Raw genomic sequence first — 25,503 nt, 5'->3', positions numbered from 1 at the left:
ATTACTGTCAACAAACCTTTCCGTATTTGGAGATGAAATCTCTTTTCCTCCAGACATAGGGTGGTGCCCCCTTGTCCTCTGTAATGATCTTAAAGTGAATAACTCAACACCAAGTTTACTATATGGACCACTTATGTATTTGTACATGGTGATCATATCCCCCCTTAATCTCCTTCTCAAGAGTGAATAAATTCAGTTCCTCTAATCTTTCCTCATAGTGGAGCTCCTCCATGCCTCTTATCAGTTTGATTGCCCTTCTCTGCACTTTCTCCAGTTCCCTGATATCCTTTTTGAGAACTGGAGCCCAAAACTGAACTGCATATTCCAGATGAGGTCTTACTAATGATTTAAACAGGGGAAAAAGGATATCTCTCTCTCTGGAGTACATACCTCTCCTAATACAAGAAAGGACTTTGCTTGCCTTGGACAGCGCAGCTTGGCATTGCATGTTATTATTGAGCTTATCTACCGAAACCCCCAGATCCTTCTCCACTATGGATTCTCCCAGTTGTACTCCCTCTAGAATGTATGATGCTTGCGTATTCTTAGCCCCCCAAGTGCATGACTTTACTTATATCAACATTAAACCTCATTTGTCCGTTAGTTACCGAATTAAACATTGCATTGAGTACGTTATTCCACTCCATAGCTTGGTGTCATCTGCAAACACTGAAATGGTACTTTTAATCCCAGATCTGATATTGTTTAAAAAAGATATTAAAAAGTAAAGATCCCAACATTGAACCTTGGGGTACACCACTGATGACTTTAGACCATTCAGAGTAAGAATTATTTATCACTACTCTCTGTATTCTGTCTTTTAGCCAGTTTTCTATCCATTTACAAACATTATTGGAACAGTTCCATTTTGAATTCAAATTAATTTTCAAATTCATATTCAAATTTGGATAATTCCTGACATAACTTATTTCGGATTCGTTGAAATTCATGCCTACTGTGACTTTGGAAATTCTGATGCAACTGAATCTCGAATAACAAAAATTGAATCTGTATTTCAATTCGGAACTAAACAAGTCCCACATAGCTATTGTTTCTCTCTGTGTGTTTCTCTCTCTCTCTCTCTCTCTGTCTCTCTCGCTCTCTCTGTCTCTCTCGCTCTCTCTCTCGCTCTCGCTCTCGCTCTCTCGCTCTCTCGCTCTCTCGCTCTCTCGCTCTCTCTCGCTCTCTCGCTCTCTCGCTCTCTCGCTCTCTCGCTCTCTCTCTCTCGCTCTCTCTCTCTCGCTCTGTGTCTCTCTCGCTCTCTCTCTCTCTCCTGTCTATCTCTCTCTCTCCTCTCTGTCTCTGTCTCTCTCTCCTGTCTCTCTCTCCTGTCTCTCTCTCCTGTCTCTCTCTCCTGTCTCTATCATCTCGATTGCCCTTATCTCCATCTCTATCTGCTGTCTCTCTCTCCTGTCTCTATCATCTCGATTGCCCTTATCTCCATCTCTATCTGCTGTCTCTATCATTTGTCTCTATCACCTTCATCTATCTCTGTTGTCCGCATCTCTGTTATCCCTTTGTCTCTATACCAAGTGTTGGTGGTATAATGAGATTCTTGGGTAAAGTCTCCCTCCAGAGTGATATATTGAAAGGAAGCAACATTTCCTTTTTGCCAAATTTTATTTTAGAAAATTACAGTTTCTGCTGATTGGAATTGAATCATGAATGTTTATTAATTTCTAAGCTACCAAATGGTTTGCTAAAATGGATATAACATATGTAAATGCTGCACAAAGTGGGCTTTTTTCCTTTTTTATATTTATTTTATTTATTTATTTTAGATTTTACTGAATACGTAACTGGAATTTGTCTCCGTTTCCGGGAGAAGAGGGAAATGTTGCACATTAGAAATCGTCACATTGTGACTCTTAACTTTTCTCTCCTGCACCATCATCCATTAGAAGACGACTCTGGTTCCGATTTAAAAAATTTTTTTTATTTATTTACTTATAGACAAATAATTACAGCAAGGGAAAAAAAATATTTTATTTTCATATTTTTCTTGTTCATCAGTCACCATCTTCAAGGATCAGTCCAATGCAGACAAGATGAATCCATTGCTGTTCTATATCCTCTCACATACTCCAGATGCGCTAATCTTCTATTTTTTCTAGTTCCTTCCTGGACATGCGATCTCTTCTTTCTGCTCTGTGATAATTGTATCATGGTTAAAGTATAGTTAATGCCAAAACTTTATAATTTTAGTTTTTTGTGGTGTGGATAGAACAAGGTAAGGGTTTTAAACCCCTGTCTGTTCTTTATTACAGCCCTTGTGACCTTAAGGAGGATCTCATTTTCTGGAGACACAACAGAAAGTATGAGATAATCTCTCCAAAGGAGGATATCTCCACTCTCTCAATCTTCTCCAGTACAGGCACCCTTATTGGAAGAGTTCCCCTCTCCACCTCCTCTTCTGGTGACAATTATAACAGCCCATTCACACCCATCTGATTGATTGACAGATGCCTTTTCTATTTAAGCCAATGCAAACTCATTACAAGGTGCAGCAATGTGAGTCGACGTGTTTTTTTGCATTTCGAATCAGTTTAATTGACACCTGGCACAAACAGATAAGTGCATATCATAGTATCATAGTTAGTAAGGTTGAATAAAGACACTAGTCCATCCAGTTCAACCTGAGTGAGTGTCTACCCCTGTACATTGCACACTCACATTGGTCCCTACCAGAGGCATAACTTGAACCTTCAGGGCCCCGATGCAAGAAACCATGAAGGGCCCCCCTGAACCCCAGCTAGGGCCCTTCCCTCCGAGTCCAGCGGTGGAACTCCAGGGCGTGGTCACAGGTATGACCTTTGTGAGCCCGGTAGTTCCACCACTGGTATCAGTAGTTTTTTTTATATTTATTTTCTTTACATTTTTAGGTGCCCCATTGGGGGACTGTTCCTAGGCAGGATGGGGTCCCCATCCCCAGAAGAGATGAGGCCCTTTTCTCCAGGGCAGATGAAGTTGCTGCCCCCAGGTGAGAAGGGGTCCCTGTCCCCAGGGGAGGTGGGGGTCCCTGTCCCCACGTGAGAAGGGGTCCCTGTCCCCAGCGGGAGATGGAGGGGGTATGTAATAGTGTGTGGGGGATGGGGTCCTCTCACTCACCATGACCAAGCTGTAGGCCGCTCACTCATCCATGTTGGCCTGGGCTCCATCCAGTCTGCTGGAAGGGCGATCGGCATATCTCCCAGAAAGACCTTTCATCATCTGTGTATGCTGCTGCCGGCCATATGTAGAGGGGGCTGCATGGGCCCCCTGCATCACAGGGCCCAGTTGCGGTCGCGACTGCTGCACCCCCTATAGTTACGCCCCTGGTCCCTACCCTCAAGGAGCCCACAATCCAAGGTCCTCATTCATATACTAGGGCCAATTTTGGACAGAAGCCAATTAACCTACCTGCATGTCTTTGGAGTGTGGGAGGAAACCGGAGTACTCGGAGGAAACCCACGCAGGCACAGGGAGAACATGCAAACTCCAGGCAGGTAGTGTCGTGGTTGGGATTCAAATTTTTTACTGCTAGGTGAGAGTGCTACCCACTATACCACTGTGCCACCATATGGGCCCTAAGACTTAGCCCCTGTACACACGGTCGGAGATTTTGCCAACCAAATCTGTCGGATTTATTCCGACGGATTGTGTCCGAAACTGTTGCATACACACGGTCGGGTCAAGTTGGCGAAAAATCCGATCTTTCAGAACGTGATGACGTAATTTCGTTACGATGGGACTACATTCAGGCTAGTAGCCAATAGCTTTGATGTAGGAATTTGATCTGAGCATGCGTGGCACTTGGTCCGATCAAAATGCTCTACACATGATCGGATTAGGTCCGTCCGGCCCAGTTGGTCGGGAAATCTTTCCAACATGTTGGAAATTTGGATCGGACGGACATTCGGACGGAATCAGTCCGATGCATACCACACACAGTCGGATTATCTGACGACGCGGTCCGATAAGACTCATTCCGACAGATTCTCCGACCGTGTGTACTAGGGCTTAGTATTTTTTTTCACCAGTTTCTCTCCTGGTGGACATGAGGAAAAATAAAAAACATGCCTCAAAAGGTTCATGAGACCCACATTCACACAGAGGCAGGTGGACTGAGTTGTTGCAAAGATCTCTCCACTAGAATGCAGAGAAGAGAGAAGATTAGGAAAATTAGGGGCAGGTAAATGGTCTGCCTGGAAGTAAATGAATCCTTTAAGGGTTGGACACAGAGGCATGTGCAGTTGGTAGCTAATAGAGGCTCAGGAAGGAAGCAGTGGCGATCAGGATAACATTATCAGGTAGGAGCTCTCTTCTCTGGGTTATTCAGTGCACAAAAGATTTTTCCAGAAACCTATAAATTAAGAAAAATTTGTATTCACCAAAGATATTGTATGGATGTGTCTATATTCATTGAATGCCATCCCATAAACACACCTGTAGGTTATTCAGAGTTGTGTGTCTGTATGAGTGTCACAGAATGACTTAAATGGTTTCCATACTGTCACAGGAAAATGAAATTGTAAGATCCTCGGGGGTGGAGACTGATGTGAATGGTCTATGTACTGTCACATGGAAATGAGTATGAAAGATCCTCGGGGATGGAGATTGATATGAATGGTTTGTGCACTTTTACAAGGAAGTAAAAATGCAATCTCCTCTGGGGTGCAGACTGATATGAATAGTCTCTTTACTATCACAAGGAAATGAGAACGCAAGCTCCTCAAGGTGGAGACTGATATGCATTGCCTGTGTACTGTTAACAAGGAACTAAAATGCAAGATTGTCAAGGGTGGAGAATAATATGAACAGTCTATGACAGTGGTCTCCAAACTGTTGCACCGGGGGCCAGATGCGGCCCTTTGCTTGCCTTTATCCAGACTTTGGGGCACTATTACTTCCAATGACACCAATGCTGGGGCACCATTCTTTCCATTGACCCCAACAATGGGGCACTATTCCTCCCATTGATACTAATAATGGGGCACTATTCCTCCCACTGATAATGGGGCAAAATTCCTCCCATTGATGCTTATATTGTGGCAATAATCCTTCCACTGATACTGATAATGGGGCAATATGCCTTCTACTGATACAAATGATGGAGCACTTCTCCCCAATACTAAACATGGGGCACTATACCTCCCACTGATGCCAGGACATTTTCTAATCCCAATGGCCACATTCCAGCCTCTCTAAGGTCTAAACAACCGTAAAGTGGTCCTTTCTTTAGAAAGTGGGGTTGATTTACTAAAACTGGAGAGCCCAAAATCGCATGCAGCTCTGCATAGAAACCAATCGGCTTCCAGGTATTATTATTTTTATTTTTTTTGTGAAAGCTTCACAGAACAAGCTGAAGTTAGAAGCTGATTGGATACTATGCACAGCTGCACCAGATTTTGCACTCTCCGGGTTTAGTAAGTAGACCCATATGTATTGGTAATGGATGAATGCAATGAGAATGCAATTGTCTCTAGGGTGGACACTGAGGTGATTGGTATGTGTGCTCCATTCAATAGAATTGGTGCTGAATAATTCAATAAAATAAGGTACTAGGAAATCAAACAGAATTACCAAGATTTAAAACATTCACATTGAATGTGTTATGGAAAATCAATCGTGCAGTGGTTATGGAATCTCTAAAACCGGAGATCTGAGTTATTCCAGCTCCACCCATCTGTTTCAGTCATCCCCAGGGCTTAGAATTCCCACCATAGGATCTCCATATCATAGAAAATGCTGTAGGATCCTTGATCAGCTTTGTAACCATCAGAAAAAGAGGAGAACTAACAACTCCGTTGTAAGATCTTCTGTAGTCATGAAGAGGTAGTAGAGGCAGCCAAAGGGGACTTCCAACAACGAGCCTAAACCCACAGCTGTTTTTAACTTGTGGGTGATCTGAGTCTTTAAGGGTTGCAACACCAATATATGCTTACCTGTCTGACATCAAAGGCCATTTCCAAGGCAAACAATCACCAGTGGGCAAGCAGAATTCCTCCCAGTAGAGTAGTTATCATCATGCTATATGTACTGGTGGCACGGAGTGTGGCATCTAAATAGGGAGGAGAAAAGGATTACTCAAGTAACTGGGACGACGGGAGTTTTTACTTTAGCAATATGTCAGGTTTTGTATATGTTCGACTTAAAAAATACACCTCCAAGTGGTTATTTTCTTTTTTTTTTTTTTAAAAGGTCGCATCACATGTACATTTTGTTCTGTGCAAAAAACATTATTGTGCTATTTCCTGTGCTATTCAAATGTTTTTCATTAATTTAAAATAGAAAATACCACATTTGGCCACTGGATGGTACAAAGTATCATAGGATTTTCCTACGATGCTTTGTACTACCTAGTGGCCAAATGTGGAATTGCTTTAAATTAAGGAAAATCATTCAACCACAGGAAATAATAGCCTAATAAAAAAAAAAAAAATTCTGCCCCATTCACACAGAATTTTTTTTACATTCACCCTCACTGGGCACATTGGTATTCAATTTTGTCTTTAAATGCATCCTTTAGAGTCTGCTAAGCTGCATTTTTCTATATTAAACTGCAACCATTGTTTTCCTTTTTAGTTTTGTGTAGAGTGGTTAGGGGTCAGAACCTCTGATAAGTTTTCTGTCTCTGCTGGGTGTGTTTCCTTTAATTTATTGTACTGGTGATCATACAGGAAGTGAGGGCAAATCTCCCCAATGGGGATCCTGACAGAAGTAAATGCAATATAGTTCTGGCGGAATTGCTGGCCCTTCCTTGCTCTATTCAAAATGTAGAAAAATTTGTGAAAAGACAGCAGAGTTGGACCTGGTGCACACAGTAATCGGTAACAGAATGGGCCAGACAAGCCCCTCCCCTTCTCTCCTGTACAAGCCTGTTTGGGTAAACTTGTGCTGAGGGGTGTGGCTGTACTCAGCTCTGCTAGTAGTGCTGAGGGGTGTGGCTGTACTCAGCTCTGCTAGTAGTGCTGAGGGGTGTGGCTGTACTCAGCTCTGCTAGTAGTGCTGAGGGGTGTGGCTGTACTCAGCTCTGCTAGTAGTGCTGAGGGGTGTGGCTGTTACTCAGCTCTGCTAGTAGAGCGCCGGAGAGTGAGGACAGGAAGCAGCATTTTCACAGACAAAAAGGTCCTTTAAGACCAACAAATATCAGTCACAAAGCACAACATGCCGGGGATAGAAGACTATACAGATGTGAAATAGTGTGAGACTTCATTTGAGCCAGAAGACGTCTATCTTGTGTCTACTGGCAGCCTCAGGTCAGCACCTGTAAAACTCTGACATGTCCATGGCTGATTAAACCGTGTTTTACTATTACTTACAAGAGACAGTGAGATCTAGAGACCCAGAACCCCAGTCGGCTGCGTTGGATACGTTGCAGCTGTAGAGTCCATTGAATGTTCTGTCGGGTCGCGTTATCTGGAGAGTCCAATTCCCATCTAACAGACTGTAGGCATTCTTGCTGATCACAGATTGTCCATCCTTCATCCATGTCACCATTTCTGTATGGCCACTAGAGGCGCTACAGCTTAAATTTACAAAGGCCGCACCCTCACTCGCCTTCTGGGGTGATTGTGTCACTGTAACATTCACCACCGGGTCTGTCAGACAAGTTGGAAAAAATCTTTATAATTCAATTTTAAAATGTGAATGGTTTCATTGCAGCTTTTTTATTCCATTTTTTTTTTTTTTGCACTCTATGACCCTATTGGTGAAAAATATAGTTTTTTTTTTCCCCCTATCTGTGGGACAGAAGGGCAAGAAATTAGGTAGTTTGGGGATGTAAACCAACAGGGGTGCTAACCCTTCCCCAATTTTATGAGAAAAAAAAAATTGCTTATAAAAATGTTACTAAAAATGTATTTTGTGGCAGTCAGTGTAATCATTGGAGAGATTCTCCATTATTGTCTGCTCCTACAGGAAGTGGGGGAAATCTCTGCAATGGGGACACAGACTTTCTGCGACAGACTCACAGGGGCTATTGGAGGGGACTGCAGGCTAGCCTCTTGAATACTGACTATGGACCCTGACTTATAAGGAAATTCTACTCTTTGGGAGGTGTGTGCCTGAGGGACCCTTGGAGTAATGTTAATTTAGATTCAATTCCATGTCTCCCCACAATGCACAGACTCTGAACTAGAGGACCCGTATACACCTGGAGTCTCTAGCCCCAAACCACCAATGTTGGCTTCAGACTGTGAGACTCATAGCAAAAGTTATTATCAGCAAGCCAGATGGTGGTCCCCTGCTATTGTGTGTTTATTGAAGTGTTATGTGTTTTCTGCTAAACATGTCACTTCCATTATTAATTGGGACACCTATTGTTTCTGTCTGTCTGATTTAATCTCAACATTGTCTGGATGGGCATTGAGTGACCTAGGCTGGTTTAAGTGATTAGTTAATTAGCTCATATTAATTGTATTTCTGTATACAAGTTCCTTTGCATATGATAATGTGATCAGGCTCATCTGACCTTGTGTACTATAAATTATGTGTCTGAGTTCCAGTTTTGTATCTGAGCTAGTCTCGTCTAGTATCTTGATTGCAATATGCAGCTATAATATCTGGTTCCTGGTTCAAGACTGGTGCTTCCGCCTGTAAATAGCTTCCTCCAAAGTTGGGTGCTGGACGGTTCCGTCACACCTTCCCCTTAGTGTTTAAGAAAAGCTATAATGTGGAGTTTTAAAGCTGAACTCCAGAGATGATATGGGGCCAGCTTGGAACAATGTAAGAATGCATATGTAATGTAATGTCTGATTTTCCTCTGTGAAAGTCGTAAATCATTGTAGTAGCCCAAGCTACTACAGTGATGGCCACGGTCTTCTGGGTGCTGTGTGGCTGCCTTTTTTGCACACTGACCACAGAGGGGATGCTCACTCGGCACCGCTGCCACTCAGAGAACTCCTCTTTACCTCGTCCAATCTGAGAATGCTTTGTAATCCATGAAAAAAAAAATGCAAGGAGTTCTCTAAAGGGCACCTGTACTGAATGAGTGATCCCTTGTGATCATTATGCAGAAGGACAGCTGCTAGACATGTGTGCCGTCAATAAATTTGTTTTGTTTTTGTTCCGTTCCATTTCATATTAGAATTAATTCGCATTTCATAATTTGTGTCCAAAATTTCGTACAAAATACAAATTTTCGTTAGGTTCGTTTAACTTTTCGTAAACCATTACGAATGTTCGCTATGATGAATTTATCATTACGAGGGGCTCCCAACATCCCTGTGCTGTGCTGACTTCCTGGGTTTTTAACTTTTAGGCTCGTTAACTTTTCGTAACAATTAGGAATGTTTGTTAGGAATTTGGATCCGAAAATGCTAAACTAAATTCCGTATACAATTTGGAAGCCTAGCAATTCGTATTTCAGATCCTCCCGAATGTACGTATTTATGTAAATTCGTACGAAACTAATCGCACATGTCTAAAAGCTGCTGGGCACAGCATCTGGTGGACCGCAGGCTTTCCTGTAGTAGCTTGAGGTACCACAGTGATTTACACCTTCTTGGCAGGTGCATTTGGCTTGCCTGCCACTAGTTCTGTTGCTATTATGGTAGGGTAAAATAAAAGTTGTATGCAAGCGTTGGCCCCCCTTTTAGAGAAAACTCTGCAATTTGTGGCAAAAATACACTACATGCTTTTCTGCAGCCACTCCTTTTGAAGTCTATTGAACCAAAAAGGTAAAAAAAAAAAAAAGCACTGTTTTGCATTTTTAAAAAGTCCCTGACCCTTTCCAAAAATGCAGTGGCTGGAAAAAAAGGCATAGTTGTGAACGCATCCCATAGGAAGCCATGGTAAATGAACTGTAGTGCGTTTTCTGCATAAAGCACCAAAAAAATGCATAGGTGTAAACTGAGCCTAAGGCCGCGTACACACGGGCGGACTGTTCGCCCAACTTTGTCCGCTGAACAGTGTTTCAGCGGACAGTCCGCTCGTGTGTGGGCTTCAGCGGACAGTTTCAGCGGACAGTTTCAGCGGACAGTCTGACGAACAAAGTTTTTCGGAATTTCCGTAAGACAGTCCGCTGAAACTTGGTTTGAGCGGACAGTCCGCTCGTGTGTAGGCTTGTTCGTCAAACTAAGTTCCGCGCATGCTCAGAAAGGATTTACATGCCGAAGGTTGCATTGCAGTGTATAGGACGTCGTTTTTCTAGTCCCGTCGTACGTGCCGTTCACGTCATCGGGCACGCTTTCAGCGGACTGTTCGTTCATCGTGTGTGGTCAAGTCCGCTCATGCAAATTTTGAGCGGACTGTTTGTCGGATTGTTTGACAAACTAAGTTGGGCGAACAGTCCGCCCGTGTGTACGCGGCCTAAGAGTGCATGCTAGAGGGTTTTTGGGCCTCAATGGAGGTGACGTCACCTGCACCTCCTGGAAGCATCGGAAGCTGGGCCAAGATGTTTATTATTATTATTATTATTATTATTATTATCAGTGATCATGATAATATTTAATATATACTTAATTAATGCTAATATGAACATATTAGTAATGATATATAAAGACGTGTTACCGTATATACTCGAGTATAAGCCGAGATTTTCAGCCTCTTTTTTGAGGCTGAAAGTGCCCCCCTCGGCTTATACTCGAGTCATCGCTGTCTGCCCGCTCGATCAGCGTGTCGAGCAGACAGACAGCGGCCATTCTATAATTCAAAAGCCGCGCCTCCGGCTCCGCCTTCGCCTGTGATAGGCGGAACACTGAATTTCCCAGCAGCCTGTGTTCCGCCTATCACGGACATCGTATCATCCTCGTACTACGGACGAGGATGATACGATGTCCGTGATAGGCGGAACACAGGCTGCTGGGAAATTCAGTGTTCCGCCTATCACAGGCGAAGGCGGCGGCGCAGCTTTTGAATTTTACAATGGCCGCGAGGCGCCGACGAAGAGGGCACGGGACGGAGGCAAGGCACGGCACGGCACGGGACGGGACGGGACGGAGGCAAGGCACGGCGGCAAGGCACGGCACGGGACGGAGGCAAGGAGGCAAGGCACGGGACGGAGGCTCGGGACAAAGGCTCGGGACACAGGTAGGCTGGACACACACACACACACACACACACACACACACACACACACACACACACACACACACACACACACACACACACACACACACACACACACACGGATGGATGGATACACACACACAGGGATGGATGGATGGATGGAGACACACACACACAGGGATGGATGGATGGAGACACACACACACAGGGATGGATGGATGGATGGATGGAGACACACACACACACAGGGATGGATGGATGGACACACACACAGGGATGGATGGACGGACACACAGGGATGGACGGACACACAGGGATGGACGGACACACACACAGGGATGGACAGGCATGTCTCACCCTCGGCTTATACACGAGTCAATAAGTTTGCCAGTTTTTTTGGGGGTAAATTGGGGGCCTCGGCTTATATTCGGGTCGGCCTATACTCGAGTATATACGGTAATATTATTATATATTCAGTGTGTGTATATTTTAAAAATGTTTTATTATTATTATTAGTAATAATAATACATATCAATATTAATAGAGATTTATATTAATCACAATATGATACATTTCATTGTTTTTTTTTTTTGTTTTGTTTTTTAGCAAACTCCTATTTTTACATTATTATTTTTTAAAGTGGAACTAAACCCAAAAGAGTGTTGGGGGTTACATCACACTGTTAAGAATGTGTATGTTGGAGTCACAGGTGACACAGACCAGATTTTTGTGCTACAACTTACCATGGATACGGAGCTGGAGGTACCCCGAACTCCAGTATACTGCGTTGGTTATATTGCAGCTATAGTTTCCACTGGACGTCCTGTTGGGTGGCATTATCTGGAGAGTCTGATTCCCATCCAATAGATTGTAGGTGCTGTAATTAGTTATAGACTGGCCATCCTTCATCCATATCACTGCCTCAATGTAACCACTAGAGGCGTTACAGCTTATATGTCAGGTCACCTAGAGGCGAGGTGACAAGTGCACACCGTAGGGTTAGGGGTGCACCGCAAGGTTGTGGACCCTACGGCTGACTGCTGCAGACGGGGAACAGATCCCACTGGGGTAAGAGCGTAAGATTCCCCGGGGCGCGGAGTCTAAGAGCCAGCTAGTGTTCACCAGAGCCTCGAGTGGTGAGGATGGACTTGGCTGCAACTGGCTCCAGGTCGCGACCCCCAGGGTCCCCCAGCTCACACCCACAGTAGGCAACAGGAGGATAGGGATGGTGAGGGACAAAGCCAAGGTCGGGGCCACAAGCGGAACAGAATAGTCGGGTACAAGCCAAAAGGTCAGGGTCACAGGTAAGCAGGGATAGTCAGAACACGCCAAAGTCGGTAACGGAAATCAGTAGCAGAGCACACGACAGGAAACAGGAAGCTAATACACAAAGGCTACACAATGGTTGATCAGCACTGAGCCCTGCAGTGCACAGGTTTATATAGGGCTCCCTGATAGGGCCTGGGGTGGAGCCATGCTTAGAGGAGAGGTTATAAAAACCACCAGGTGGAAGTAGCTGGCTTCTTAGTCTGAAGACATGAGGGAAGTTAAGCAAACACAGGAAGATCACTGCATAACCATGACATTATATTTACTGCAGATGTCTTCTCACTCACCACCTGGAGCGACTGTTTCACTGTAACATTCCCCACCGGGTCTGTTAAATAAAAGGTATTGTAATATAAAAGATCATTTATTTTATAAATTGAAAAATAACCTCTAACTTGGGCCGAAAAACCAATAGCTAGATATTGGAACTTCCAGTTGTCAAGAAACAAGGACACTAATTTGTGTAGCGTTCAGGTTTTCATGCGATCACTCACTGAGAGACTTCCTCCTCCTGTGTTTTGAAAATAAGTCCTTACTAGTATCTGGGGAGCCTGGTGCCTTAGGGGGGTTATGGCTGTTGGAGACCTGCCGCAACCTGAGGACGTAAAGGATTCCACTAACAAAAACCCAACCATTTCACCATTTTCATTGTGCCCACTAAAGGCACTGCATCTCAAGCTCAGTGGAATTTTCAGCACCGATGAATGAAATGTACAGTATACCATGGATAAACCCTCTAGAACAATGGTGGTCAACTTTCTTAATATGGAGGACCTCAAGTGTGATCCTCATCATCACCAAAGGCTGCAGCTACATTCAGTGCCCTGCCCATGGGCGTAGCATATGGGGTTGCAGAGGTCACAATCGCAACCCCGCCCCTAGCTCCAGGGGGCCCCTGCAGCCTCCCTGTCATATTATCATATCCTCCACAAAATCCAGCTCCGATCTGCCCTAGGGCCCCACAGCCACGCTCCAGCACTGGACTTCTACTTTGCCTTCCACAGTCCACACCCCTCTGTTCCCATTGGCTGGGGAGAAGCTGTGTGAAACGTTTCCTGAGTGGAGAGGAGCACGAGGTGAGAAGAGCCCAGGATGGGGAAGTGCCTGTGCTTTGTGCTGGCAACATGGAATTGTAACCGAGCTCAGCGAGGCAAGAGGAAGAGAAGGCCGTCCTGCAGCCACGATGGGACCAATGTCACAGGTGAGGTAGGACACTGCTCAGTGTCTCCTAGTCACCAGCTGAGATTCTCTGTACTTCCTCACCCAGGGATGTCTACTTACCCCACTTCCCTGACAAATGGGAAAAAGACTTGCACCTCCGGTGATCCCTGTCCTCTGATTCTCCAGGGGTGATCCCTGTCCTCTGATTCTCCAGGGGTGATCCCTGTCCTCTGATTCTTCAGCGGTGATCCCTGTCCTCTGATTCTTCAGGGGTGATCCCTGTCCTCTGATTCTTCAGGGGTGATCCCTGTCCTCTGATTCTCCAGGGGTGATCCCTGTCCTCTGATTCTCCAGGGGTGATCCCTGTCCTCTGATTCTCCAGGGGTGATCCCTGTCCTCTGATTCTCCAGGGGTGATCCCTGTCCTCTGATTCTCCAGGGGTGATCCCTGTCCTCTGATTCGCCAGCGGTGATCCCTGTCCTCTGATTCGCCAGCGGTGATCCCTGTCCTCTAATTCGCCAGCGGTGATCCCTGTCCTCTGATGTAAAGAAGAACTCTGGGAACTCAAAACTCTTAAGCCACTTTGAGTATCTGTGGGTGTATCTGCACACACGTTGGAAGTAGTGGGGGGGGGCCCAGGTCAACTTTTGCATCGGGGTCCACAAGCTTCAAGCTACGCCTCTGACCCTGCCCATTATCCAGACCCCCTATCCTAATGCAGTTTTCTACCAATTCAGAAGGGTTGATGGGAGCCTCTCCTAAAATAGGCACCCCAAGGTATCTTGCTTTTGAAAGTGTCACACATGTTCTAATATACACCAAACAGGAGGTCAACACACGTTGACGCAGGTTAATAAGCTTTGGTGTGCAATTTAAAGCACATTGTATTGCACATTGTGAAAAATGGGTTCCTTAAATTGGGATTTTAAACAGACCACAAAAACCTGGCAGACGGAAGGAGCCACACTATCCCACTCCATGTGCAAGACTATATGAGGACCTTAGCCATAGGATAGAATCCTATGCAATTGACTGGTGGTTTGTTGACGCTTATATAGACTGTCTACTATCGCTTTTGGTTAATAAATATCCCCTGCGTTTTGAAGTCCCTGCAAATCTGAGATATGTTGCAGTCAAATCTATTGGCCAATTGCACTCCTTTTTAAGTGCTTATTGTGCCACATGTGAATTACTATCGGTCAATGACATTCTGACCGGTATCCATAATATGTAACAAAAACATCTTTGCCATTCTGAAGCTTCCCTTCAACCATGTTGCATATAATTTTGATATACTCTGTGTATATTTTTACTTGCCAAATATGCTGCAGAGTCTGGCTGCATCCATTTTAACTGTGGGCAGCTGAAGTTGCTGCCTGTCCACTTCCTGGATTTACACTGACACACACCTCCAGCTCTGCAGCTCTTATTGGCCCTCTAATGACTCACCCCCCCTCCCTGTCTGGCAAACTCTCATGAGAGTGAGTGAGAGCTGTGGATGATGTCATAAGCCTAGGCTAATGACCAGACAAGAAACCGGAAGTGGGCTGAAGGGATTTACTGGCAGAAAAAAATCTTTTACTATACAAAGTTAAAATAACAACGGCAGAAGATTTATAGATTGAAAGTTGAAAAATTACTGAAGTTCCGTTTTAATGTACAATGATGTGCTTTTCAATGCATTTATACTGATTTCTAGTACAATCAATTTTATTGATGCACATGAAAAATGATAAAGCCACTGGTCACCCACGCATGGGGATCACAAGGGAGCATATCATGGGAACACAGACGCATTCTCACTGATTGCAGTGGAAAATGTATCCAGTACTAATAGGTAAAAACATAAGGAGCGGGTGTCTAGTGTATGTATGCATACAAGGCTAATCTTATACTTCAGGAACCAAGAATGGAGGGGGGGGGGGGGGGGGGAGACAAAACAGAGATGGCTACAGAACATGTTCTTACCCTTATTTAGAAAATGTTGCTGTGCAAGAGTGAACGGCAAGAATGGGGGGGGGGGGGGGGGAGACAAAGAGATGGCTACAGAACACGTTCTTGCCCTTATTTAGGAAATGTTGCTGTGCAAGAGTGAACAGCAAATTAAAGCGGAGGTCCACCCTAAAGTGGACCTTCCGCTCATCGGAACCCTCCCCCCCTCCGGTGCCACAATCGGCACCTTTCAGGGGGGAGGGGGTGCAGTTACCTGGATAATCCAGGTAACTGCACCCACTTCCGGGACAGCTCTCTGCGGAAAGGGGCGTAACTTACGCCCCTTTCCGCAAGTGCCCGCCCCTTCCCGCAAGTGCCCCGCTGCCTGCTGGGAAACACACAGCTCCCAGAGGCAGCGGGGAGCGTCCTTATTGCGCAGCGCAATTCGCGCATGCGCAGTAGGGAACCGGGAAATGAAGCCGAAAGGCTCCATTTCCTGATTCCCATACCCAAGATGGTGGCGGCAGGACCCGACAGACAACCTAGCGATCGGCTTTGGGTGCCGACATCCCGGGCGCGCTGGACAGGTAAGTGTCACTATTTTAAAAGTCAGCAGCTGCAGTATTTGTAGCTGCTGGCTTTTAAAAAAAAAAAAAAAAACGCAGAGTCCCGGTGGACTCCCGCTTTAACATCAAGTTTCTTCCAAAAGTCTTTTATTGAAGGTTACAATAAGCACAAGCAACAAAGGTAAATAAAAGAAAAGGGGCCACATTTAAGCCCTGAACAAAGAGTACAATGGTGAATAAACATCTTAGTTACTTGTGAGTAAGAATAAAACACACAGTAAATTATTCGACAAGATGCAAAGGTGTAACTATTCAGCGTCAAAGTAGGGTTTGGTGTACCTCCCCCGGGAGTTTAGTCCGTAGCAACTCTTATCTAGGTGTAAATAGGAGGGTAAGGTCTTAACCCATGAGGGACTAACCTTATATAATTGCGTCGTGTACCAAAGAATATAAACGACAATAAAGAACCTAAGTAAATCGTGGATGCTAGAGGGGGGAACAGAACAGAAGTAATATGGTCCTATCAAAAAGTAGTTACTACTTCCTTTTTCTAAGGCGTAGGGACCCCATTTAGTAGTTGAGTACATTCATCAGAAGATCTAAAGTGGTGCCAGCATGCCCAAGTGGCCCAAAATTTAGAGGGTGTGTCTTTGGTTTGGCAAATCAAGTTTTCAATTTCTTCTATTTTGGATACTCTCTTAATCCAATCAGAGACAGAAGGTGAAGACTTGGATTTCCATAACGGTGGAATGCACATCTTGGCAGCATCTAGCAGATGCTGAGCTAGTGAACGGTGGTACGTTTTCTGTGGGGTGGAAGAGTGGTGGAGTAGCATAGCTGCAGGGGAAAAATCAATGGCGGACATGGTGATCTGACAAATAAGACGGTGAATCTCCGTCCAAAAAGGCTGGAGGCGGGGACAGGCCCACCAAACATGTAAAAAAGATCCTATATTTTCCGAACATCTCCAGCAAGAAGGTGAGACACTGGCGTCACGGTTATGAAGCTTGGCAGGTGTGAGATACCATTTTGTGAAAATTTTAAAATTAGTTTCTTGGACTGATACGTTGGACGAACCTTTATGAATGTGTGCAAAAATGGAGGTCCATGCCGACTCCGTCATGGACTGAGAAAGGTCAGTTTACCAACTGCGAACGGCTGAGTTATCCGTAATGTCCCATGAGGCGAAAAACATCCCATATATGATGGAAATGACATGACATTGAGGTTCTGTTTGGTTGCATAAAGCTTCAAATGGCGTAAGTTGTCTAGAGAAATCAAGTGTAAATTGTCTGTCCATTAAAAAGTGCCTAATTTGGAAATACACCCACAACGGGAAGGGGCGTCCCGAGGGAAGTGTGGGGAGTGCAGCGAGAGGTCTAAATTGAGTATTGGAAAAAAAAAGTTGAGCTGATGTCAGGAGAGGGCCACAGACCTGAGAGAAACGAATCCGAACTTCCTGCAGGAAACGCTGGGTTATGTTTTATTGGGGTCATCGGGCTTTGGTTGGTGGAAATGCGGTGTGCGGAGCACGCAGAACGAAAGGCCTGCAAAGTACTAGCAATTAGAGGGTGTTGTTTGCAAGGTAGTGGGACATGTTCAGGTTTAAGCCATGGTAGAAATTTGATCAGGTTACAGGAAAAGGCATTTTCCACCTACACCCAAGCTTTAGTATTTGAGTGGACATTCCAGTCCACAATTCTACCCAGGAGACTAGCCCAATAGTATTTCTTGAAATCAGGTACACTAATACCACCCTTGTTTTTTGGCAAGGACAGTCTGGCATAGCTGATTCTGGCTCGTTTGCCGTTCCAAATAAAAGCTGCACAACTAGACTGAAGGGATTTGAAAAATGCCGGAGGGAGTTTAATTGGAATTGTTTGAAAAAGGTAAAGCAAGCGGGGCAGGATATTCATTTTGACAATCGCCGCTCTACCGAACCAGGAAAATAGGCCGGTAGACCAAGCTTTGAGATCTTTTTGGATGGTTTGGAGGATGGGGAGAAAGTTTGCCGAGTATAAGTTGTCCAGTTTAGACGGTAATTTAATGCCTAGATACGTGATCGCTGTGGAGTTCCAGCGAAAGGGAAATTTTTTTTGACATAACTCTATAATATTTGTGGGAAGGGAGATATTCAGGGCTTCAGATTTGGAAAAGTTGATTTGCAAATTGGATAGCGCTTTAAAGGTATCAAGGTCCGCAAGGAGGTTGGGAATAGAGACTAGGGGTTCAGTAAGAAAAAGTAAGATATCGTCAGCAAAGGCAGCTATTTTATGAGTCTTATCACCAATCTGTATCCCCTTAATGTCTGGATTAGAATGTAATCTGCGGAGGAGCGGTTCCAAAGTAAGAATGAAAAGTAAAGGTGATAGCGGGCAGCCCTGACGGGTCCCATTGGACACGGAGAAGGTGTCCCACAGCCGGCCGTTCACCCTGACCTGGGCAGTTGGAGCAGCATATAGTACCATAATAGAAGAAATCAGTTTTTCAGGGAGGCCGATTTTCCGCAAAACTCCCTCCATATAGTCCCAGGCCACCCTGTCAAACGCCTTCTCCGCGTCCAATGAGAGGAAAAAACCCAGTTGTGAAGAAGAGGACAGCCAGTGATGAATGGAAAGCGCTTTCGTCGTATTGTCTCTCCCCTCCCTACCCGGCACGAACCCCACTTGGTCTAGGGACACAAGGTGGGGAATTAGGGGGAGGAGACGATTTGCTATAATCTTGGCATAGATCTTCAGATCCACATTTAGCAGAGAAATGGGTCTATAGTTGGTGACTAGAGTATCATCTTTATTGGGTTTTGGGATTACAGTGATATGAGCTCTTAGTAAGTCTCTGGGGGGTGGCTTGTCTACTGAAAGTGAATTAAAGGCCGCTAAGAAATGTTGTTTTAACGTAGATATATAGGCTTTATAATAGCAAGTGGTAAGGCCATCTGGTCCCGGGCTTTTCCCAGGTTTCATTTGTTTAAGGGCCGCCTCCAGTTCCGAGGATGAGAGAGGGGTATCTAAAGAGATGGCCATCTCAGAGGAAATGGAGGGGGGAGCGTAATTTTGTAAGAAATGGTCAATTGCAAGTCGTCTCTGCAGCTGGTCATCACGGGGCACCTGATCCTTAATGTTATATAGTTTGGAATAATACTGAACGAATTGTTCAGCTATCAAGTGGTTAGAAACTACTTTCTCTCCCTTGGGGTCAGTGATGGAATGAATGGTTCTAGCTGCCTGCTGCTTTCTGAGGGCTCTAGCTAAAAGCTTACCGGATTTATTCCCATATTCATAGAAAAATCTACGCGAAAGCATAAAATTCCTCTTGATACGGGAATTTAGGAGCTGGAGAAGCTCTTGCCTAGCTTGGTTCAGATCAGCAAAGGTGTCCCTTGCTCTGGACAGTTTGTGGGTATTTTCTAAACTCTTAATACGGTCTGTAAGCTGTGTTAAAAGGAGATTCCCCTCTCTATTCCTTTTCGCCGCTGCTTGCAGGAACACCCCCCTGATTGTACATTTGTGAGCCTCCCATACAGACATTGGGTCAATCGTCTGAGATTGATTTTCTTTAAAATAGTTAATTAAATTTTCCTGAACTGAAGCAGCGATCTCTGGATCAGAGATCAGGGATGGATCTAATCTCCAAATGGGGGGAGAACGTGGGTTGTCTGCAAGTCGCAAGGTCATGGAGATCGGATGATGATCAGAGATGTACATTGCCTCAATGGAAGCATCATGGAGACAAGGTAAATCCCTCTGCGTCAGAAAAAGATAATCCAACCTGGAGTATCTATTGTGTGGGATGGAAAAAAAGGAGTAATCTTTTCCTTGAGGATGTAGTGTGCGCCAGGAGTCATGAAGGCATAAATCTTGTAAGTGTGATTTGATGGTGCGTAAAGCTTTGTAAGTGAGAGAGGATGAGCCATTAGAGGTGTCTTGGATTGGATTTAACGGGACATTAAAGTCCCCTCCCAGGATGAGCATGCCCTCTTGAAAAGAGGCGAGTTTGGCCAAGGTTTTACTGAAAAACGAGGGTTGACCCGAGTTGGGAGCATATACATTGGCTAAGGTGATAAGTTTGCCCCTCAGTTTGCCTTTTATAAAGATGTACCTCGCCTCAGGGTCCAACAAGGTGTCTACAACCTGGAAAGGGCAGTGTTTAGCTATAAGGATGGAAACCCCTTTTGATTTAGATATGGGATTAGAAGCATGTACCACCGTCGGGAATCGATAATTGGCGAGCTTGGGGATGGCATCGGATCTGAAGTGAGTTTCTTGAAGAAACAGTATGGCAGCCCTGCACTTATGAGCAAAAAGCAACACCTGCGATCTCTTTTCTGGAATGTTGAGCCCTCGTACGTTTAAGGAAACTATTTTGAGCGAGTCGCTGGCATTTAGCTGGGGTTTAGGCGCCATACTATAAGTGCGAGGTTGTCAGACCAGAAACCGCTTATAAGAATGGGCAGGGTGTAGAAAGTTTGAATGTACCAGTAGAAGCAGAAGATTTAATATGCAATGCACTCAACTAAAAAATGGGGGAAGAATTACCAAATCGTGAGAAGAGGGACTGGAGAACAATGAAAACCAAAAACCAAAAATCAGAGAACCAAAAGAAAAAAAATCAAATACACAATACCTCCCCCCCTAGGAGCGGTAAGGCTCTGTTGGGGAAGAGGAGATTTTGCGAAGTGTTAGTCCGGGGGAGTGAAAGGCCTGCTCCCACTTCCAACTCAGGCCGTGGGGATGATCCCGACGACCAGTATCCGGAAATAGTCGGTGGATACTCTGGGTTGGAGGCTGAATAAAAACAGTTCGCGTTGATACCACCGTGTGGGGAGTAAACCCGGCGTTACCGAAGAGGGGTGTAATTGAATACATCACAAAACCCGCTGATCGAGGATTTAAGAAAAAAGAGAGGAAAGAGAACAGGGGGGACCCAGTTAATCCTGGGAACCCCCCATTCTGGAGGTTTAGCTAAAAATCAAACCTAAATTTCTCTTAAGGGAGTCATATTCAAGTGGTACCTCAACACCTATTACCATATTACAAGTAAACATAATGTGGCTAAACTATCCGCAAGCCAATAAACGGCCCAGTTTCTCCTAGAGAAGAACATTTAATCATAACAAAACATAGTAACTTCAAAGTCTATGGTGATTAAAACATTGCCCACCTCTTTGAGGACTGTGCCCCTTCCACCGCAGCAAGGACCCCAACATTTAGGGTCACCACTGACGGGGGAGGGAGTAGAAAATGCACCCTGAAAATGCATGCAAACACTAGTGCATGCCCGGGGGCCTAGCCAGGTAAAGAGGAAGGTGCTCCAGCTTCAACTGAAAAAACCCCATGCAGTAAAGAACAAAGAAGTAAAAACCAATGAACGCTAGAGCTACTGTAAAATGAAATGTGCATAGCTAAGTTAGCAGCCATGAGGAGTGTAGCAGGAAGACACCTCACCCTTCCCCCCCGTCTATATTTAAATAGGTAACTGGCATAATACTAGGCAGCATAAAACCCTAGCAAATAACGCTCCCTATCTGGGAAAGGTTGCAGAGGGTACCATCGTAACAAGTGAAGGATACCGGGGGGCCTACTGGACTCCCACCCAGAAATGTTCCGTAGGTGAACTCCGGGGACCTCGCCTACTCCCCCACCTAGTAACATTGGAGCTACCCCCTCCCCTGTCAGCTGCAGGTCCAATCCAAAGAAAAAACACAAAGGGGAATCAAACAGGGACTGAGAGTCCACAATGGAGGGCATATACTCAAAGAGATGGTCATTAGAGTACGGAGCACCAGTGGATATACTATGCACCCTTGGTGCTCCCAACAATAAATATAACAGAACAAAAAGTGAGGTTAGCAAAAAAAACCTGCAGATAACATCTATTTAGAGGTCCGGTGTCAGAGGGAGAAACCCAGCAGGGATAATGTGTTTAGCGGCGCCTGTCCCACAGGCTCCAGTGCAGCAAGCGAAGCGACCTCTGGGATGTGACTACAGCGTGAGCACCACGCAATAACCAGAGCCCGCTGAGCACGGCTGAGGCCGTAAACAACCTGCCGCCAAACACATATAATACATTAAAATGAAATAATAATGAATAACAAAAAAAAGGGAGTGGTAAAAATAAGATTAGAACTTGCAGATCTCCCAACCTCTGACCTCGACACCCCGATTACCGATCGCCATGCACAGGCCATAGTTAGTCATATTACGAGGCATATAGATGAACTATGGAGCAAAGGATTAGATGATCCACGTGCTTAACACATAGCAAGAAAACCAAAAGTCTAGGTGCTGTGCCTGCCAAAAATTTGGAAAGTCTCAGGGATGCATCTTCAACCGCAGACAAAGTCTAGAACAAACAGATAGGCAGACCCTTCAAACCTGTCTTATTTCCGGGAGTCAGGCCCAGGCCATTGAAGAGGGCAGACCAAAATCGGTTATGACAGTTTCGGCTAAGACTGGGTAAGAAGCAGCCAATATGGTAAAGTTGGGCCGATTAAAGAACCAAAAGTTCAATAGGTATGGAGATGACCAAGCAGACTCTTTGGTAACCGCCGATCCCATGCAGGAGACAGGACCTGAGATTCCTTGATACTATAGCCAATAGACAGAAAGAGGGAGAAAGGGGGGAAACCAGAGCAGCGTAGAAAAGTGAGAAGAAGGAGAAAAGGAGAACATCAGAAAACAGGAGTCAAGGAAGCCATGATACAGGTCTTACAGCCGGATAGAGTCAGCGATCTCTGCGCGCTCTCCTGGGGTACGGAGCTCTTGGAGGGCTGTTACCCGAACTGGAGCCATGCCTGGTTGAACGCTGTCTGGGCTCTGAAGGCGAGCGGCGTCTTCTGGATCGGGAATCCTGGTAATCCATGGGTTCCATAGCGATGGGTGCTCGTCTGGTTGCCGGCGGGCGAAACTCAGCGTACCAATCGGGAACCTCAATAAGCGGCAAGTCCAGTGTAGCACAAAAGTGTCTCAAATCCTCCGGGACTCGCAACAGGGCAGATCTCCCTCCATATGTAGCCGATAAGGCAAATGGGAACCTCCAGCGGTATGGAATACCTTTCGCGCGGAGCACCTCCAACAGGGGGCGTAGCTCTCTGCGCCTTTGCAATGTTATGGTGGATAAGTCCTGAAAGAGGGAGATTTGAGCGCCCTTATGTACAAAGGGTTCAGTGGACCTCCGCGCTCTGTGTAGAACCTCTTCCTTCAGGTTGTAGTCTATGACACAACACACTATGTCCCTCGGGGGGTCAGACTCTTTGCCTTTCGGGCGCAGTGCCCTATGAACCCGTTCTATGCCAATCGGTGTATCTGGCGGTCTCTCTAAGATGGTGTTGAACAGGCCTGTGATTTCAGTTAGGAGACACTCAGAGTCCACTGATTCAGGGAGACCGCGCAGACGAATGTTGTGGCGTCTGCCACGGTTATCTAAGTCCTCCGTGTGGCGATTCAGATCAAGTAGTTGTAAGGTGTGAGTATCCAGGACCTGGCAGGTTTTCTTGAGGATGGAGGAGTGGGTAGAGGTGGTTTTCTCCACATCCTGAATGCGGTTCGCCATGGCTTGCAGATCAATTCTCAGCTCCGCTATTGCTCCAGTCAGGGCCGCTGTAAGGGAGTCTTTGATGTCCGCAGCGACAGACCTAAGATCCTGAAGGCTTGGTTGGTGGTGTGGGGTGAGAACGATGTCATCCATCCTCGGAGAGCCCCTTTGCTGTGCGCGCGTCTCTTGTGAGGCCTGCGCGGCCTGGCCTCGTGTAGCGGCCATATTGGCAGAATACGAGCGGAACATCTCCGGTATGTTCTGCGAGTTCCTGCTTGCCTCATCCCTCGGAGATCTAGATCTTGATGCCGAGGAGCTGCGGGAAGACGTTCCCATGATGCTGAGGTATTGCAAGGCAGTAAAACCTCCGTGTATCGATCGTTGTTGTCCTCGTCAGCGGGAGCTCACAAACTATGCTGCCATCTTCGGTGAAGGTCAGGCCACGCCCCCTTAACATCAAGTTTCTTGTGAAACTAAAAAAAAATCGGCTTCAGAAGCGGTTTGTAGCTAATAACATCATCACTGTGCTTTAGCACCAAGTCTGTTCACCAGCCCTCACTCCCTGCGATTTCTATAAGTTTGTACCCATTTTTTGTCTGTATGTTGGCAGGTGCAGTTAGTTTGCCTGCCACTAGGGGGTTGTGTTCCCATTATGGTATGGGAAAGTTCTAATTGGGTGTTGGGCTCCCTTGTAGAAAAGTCCCTTCTTAGTGATGCCATGGATTTATTTGGTGCCCATATAAATGCCAAATGTGGGAGAGGTCAGGGCAGGGGAGCTGCAGACCCCAGAGCGTCATGTAGTCTCCTACAGAGCTGATCTTAAGGGTCCTTTGCAGGGCTGAAGTCCCAAGCAAGGTGGAACAGCATTTTATAAATAGTGGGGGGAAAGTTGGGAAATAAATGCCATCTGGGAGCATGCCTATCTGCACAGAGCCATAGGGGCATATTGGGAAGAGACTGGTATACTATAGAACAGGGATATGCAATTAGCGGACCTCCAGCTGTTGCAGAACTACAAGTCCCATGAGGCATAGCAAGACTGACAGCTACAAGCATGACATCCAGAGGCAGAGGCATGATGGGACTTGTAGTTTTGCAACAGCTGGAGGGCCGCTAATTGCCTATCCCTGCTATAGAAGGAATCTCAATTCTACAACGTGATGGGAGCTAAATGCTGTGGACTTAGGCCGGCCATAGACTGATCGAATCTCAGCTGGCTCAGCAGGAACCTGGCAGAGATGCAAAGGGAAAATAACTTCTAAGATGTTTGCTTTGTGTTCTGCACAGAAATGCCAACTACATAATATCTACTCTTGGGGATGTCGTTCGGCACAGAAGAATTCTGATAGTATGTCAAAGGTGATGTCAGATGTCATGTAAATCTTTATGAAGTTACTGTAAAGTGTGGAAAATGCATTCCTAAAGCCTATGGGGGGGATTTCGAGAGCGGGTCTCTGGCTGGGAGTATGACATAATATGGCGGAGGGTTCCATCAACAACAAGTAGGTAATTGTCCTATCCAAGAAGAAGTGGGACAGGGATTTGGGCATTTTGGCACTAGCATCTAGACAATTGTAGACCCCCTTACTGGTAGAAGAAACCAAAAATGGCAGAGATCCTCAAAAGTCTTTCAGATAATGATCTGTGGAATTTCCTTGATCGTTGGCAGCATCGTATACAACTGTGTGGCAACTCAGAAGGGATCTATTTTGAAGGTGAATTGTTGTTGATTTTCTTTTGTTAAAGAGTATAGGCACAGTCTTGTTTTTGTTGTGTCGGACTTCATGTATATGTGCATAATATATTCACTCTCAATCAGGGGCGGACTGACCATTCATGGGGGCCCCCCCGGCAATCGGAGATTATGTGGCCACACAGTATACATCCACACAGAATACAATCGCACAGTATACACACAGTCATGTTTCTATTGGCTGAGAAGGTACAGGAGAGGTGGGGCAGCTATAATCTCAGGATTTTTAGACCAAAGGAT

At 45.5% G+C, this 25,503-nt stretch overlaps 2 protein-coding genes across 3 annotated transcripts in view; one reads left to right on the top strand and one right to left on the bottom strand.

Annotated features, from left to right (window-relative positions):
- IGLON5 (IgLON family member 5) overlaps positions 1-25,503 on the top strand; it is a 766,795-nt gene that overhangs the window by 713,592 nt on the left and 27,700 nt on the right. The gene's annotated exons all lie outside the window — the stretch shown is intronic.
- The window catches only part of LOC143933630 (hepatic and glial cell adhesion molecule-like), a 29,590-nt gene continuing 6,001 nt past the window's right edge, over positions 1,915-25,503 (bottom strand). The window contains exons 4-6 of one of the 2 annotated variants that reach the window (XM_077456579.1): positions 7,302-7,580; positions 5,925-6,040; positions 1,915-2,148 (exon numbers count right to left, since the gene is read on the bottom strand). In XM_077456579.1, coding sequence (XP_077312705.1) covers positions 5,961-6,040; positions 7,302-7,580 — 359 coding nt within the window. In that variant the 3' untranslated portion in view covers positions 1,915-2,148; positions 5,925-5,960. The other variant, XM_077456580.1, reaches the window with a different exon arrangement.

The sequence above is a fragment of the Lithobates pipiens genome, unplaced genomic scaffold (assembly GCF_037356315.1).
Source record: "Lithobates pipiens isolate NorthernLeopardFrog02 unplaced genomic scaffold, aLitPip1_a1.2 Scaffold_27, whole genome shotgun sequence".
NCBI lineage: Eukaryota > Metazoa > Chordata > Amphibia > Anura > Ranidae > Lithobates > Lithobates pipiens.
This window is presented reverse-complemented; position numbering and strand designations above follow the sequence as displayed.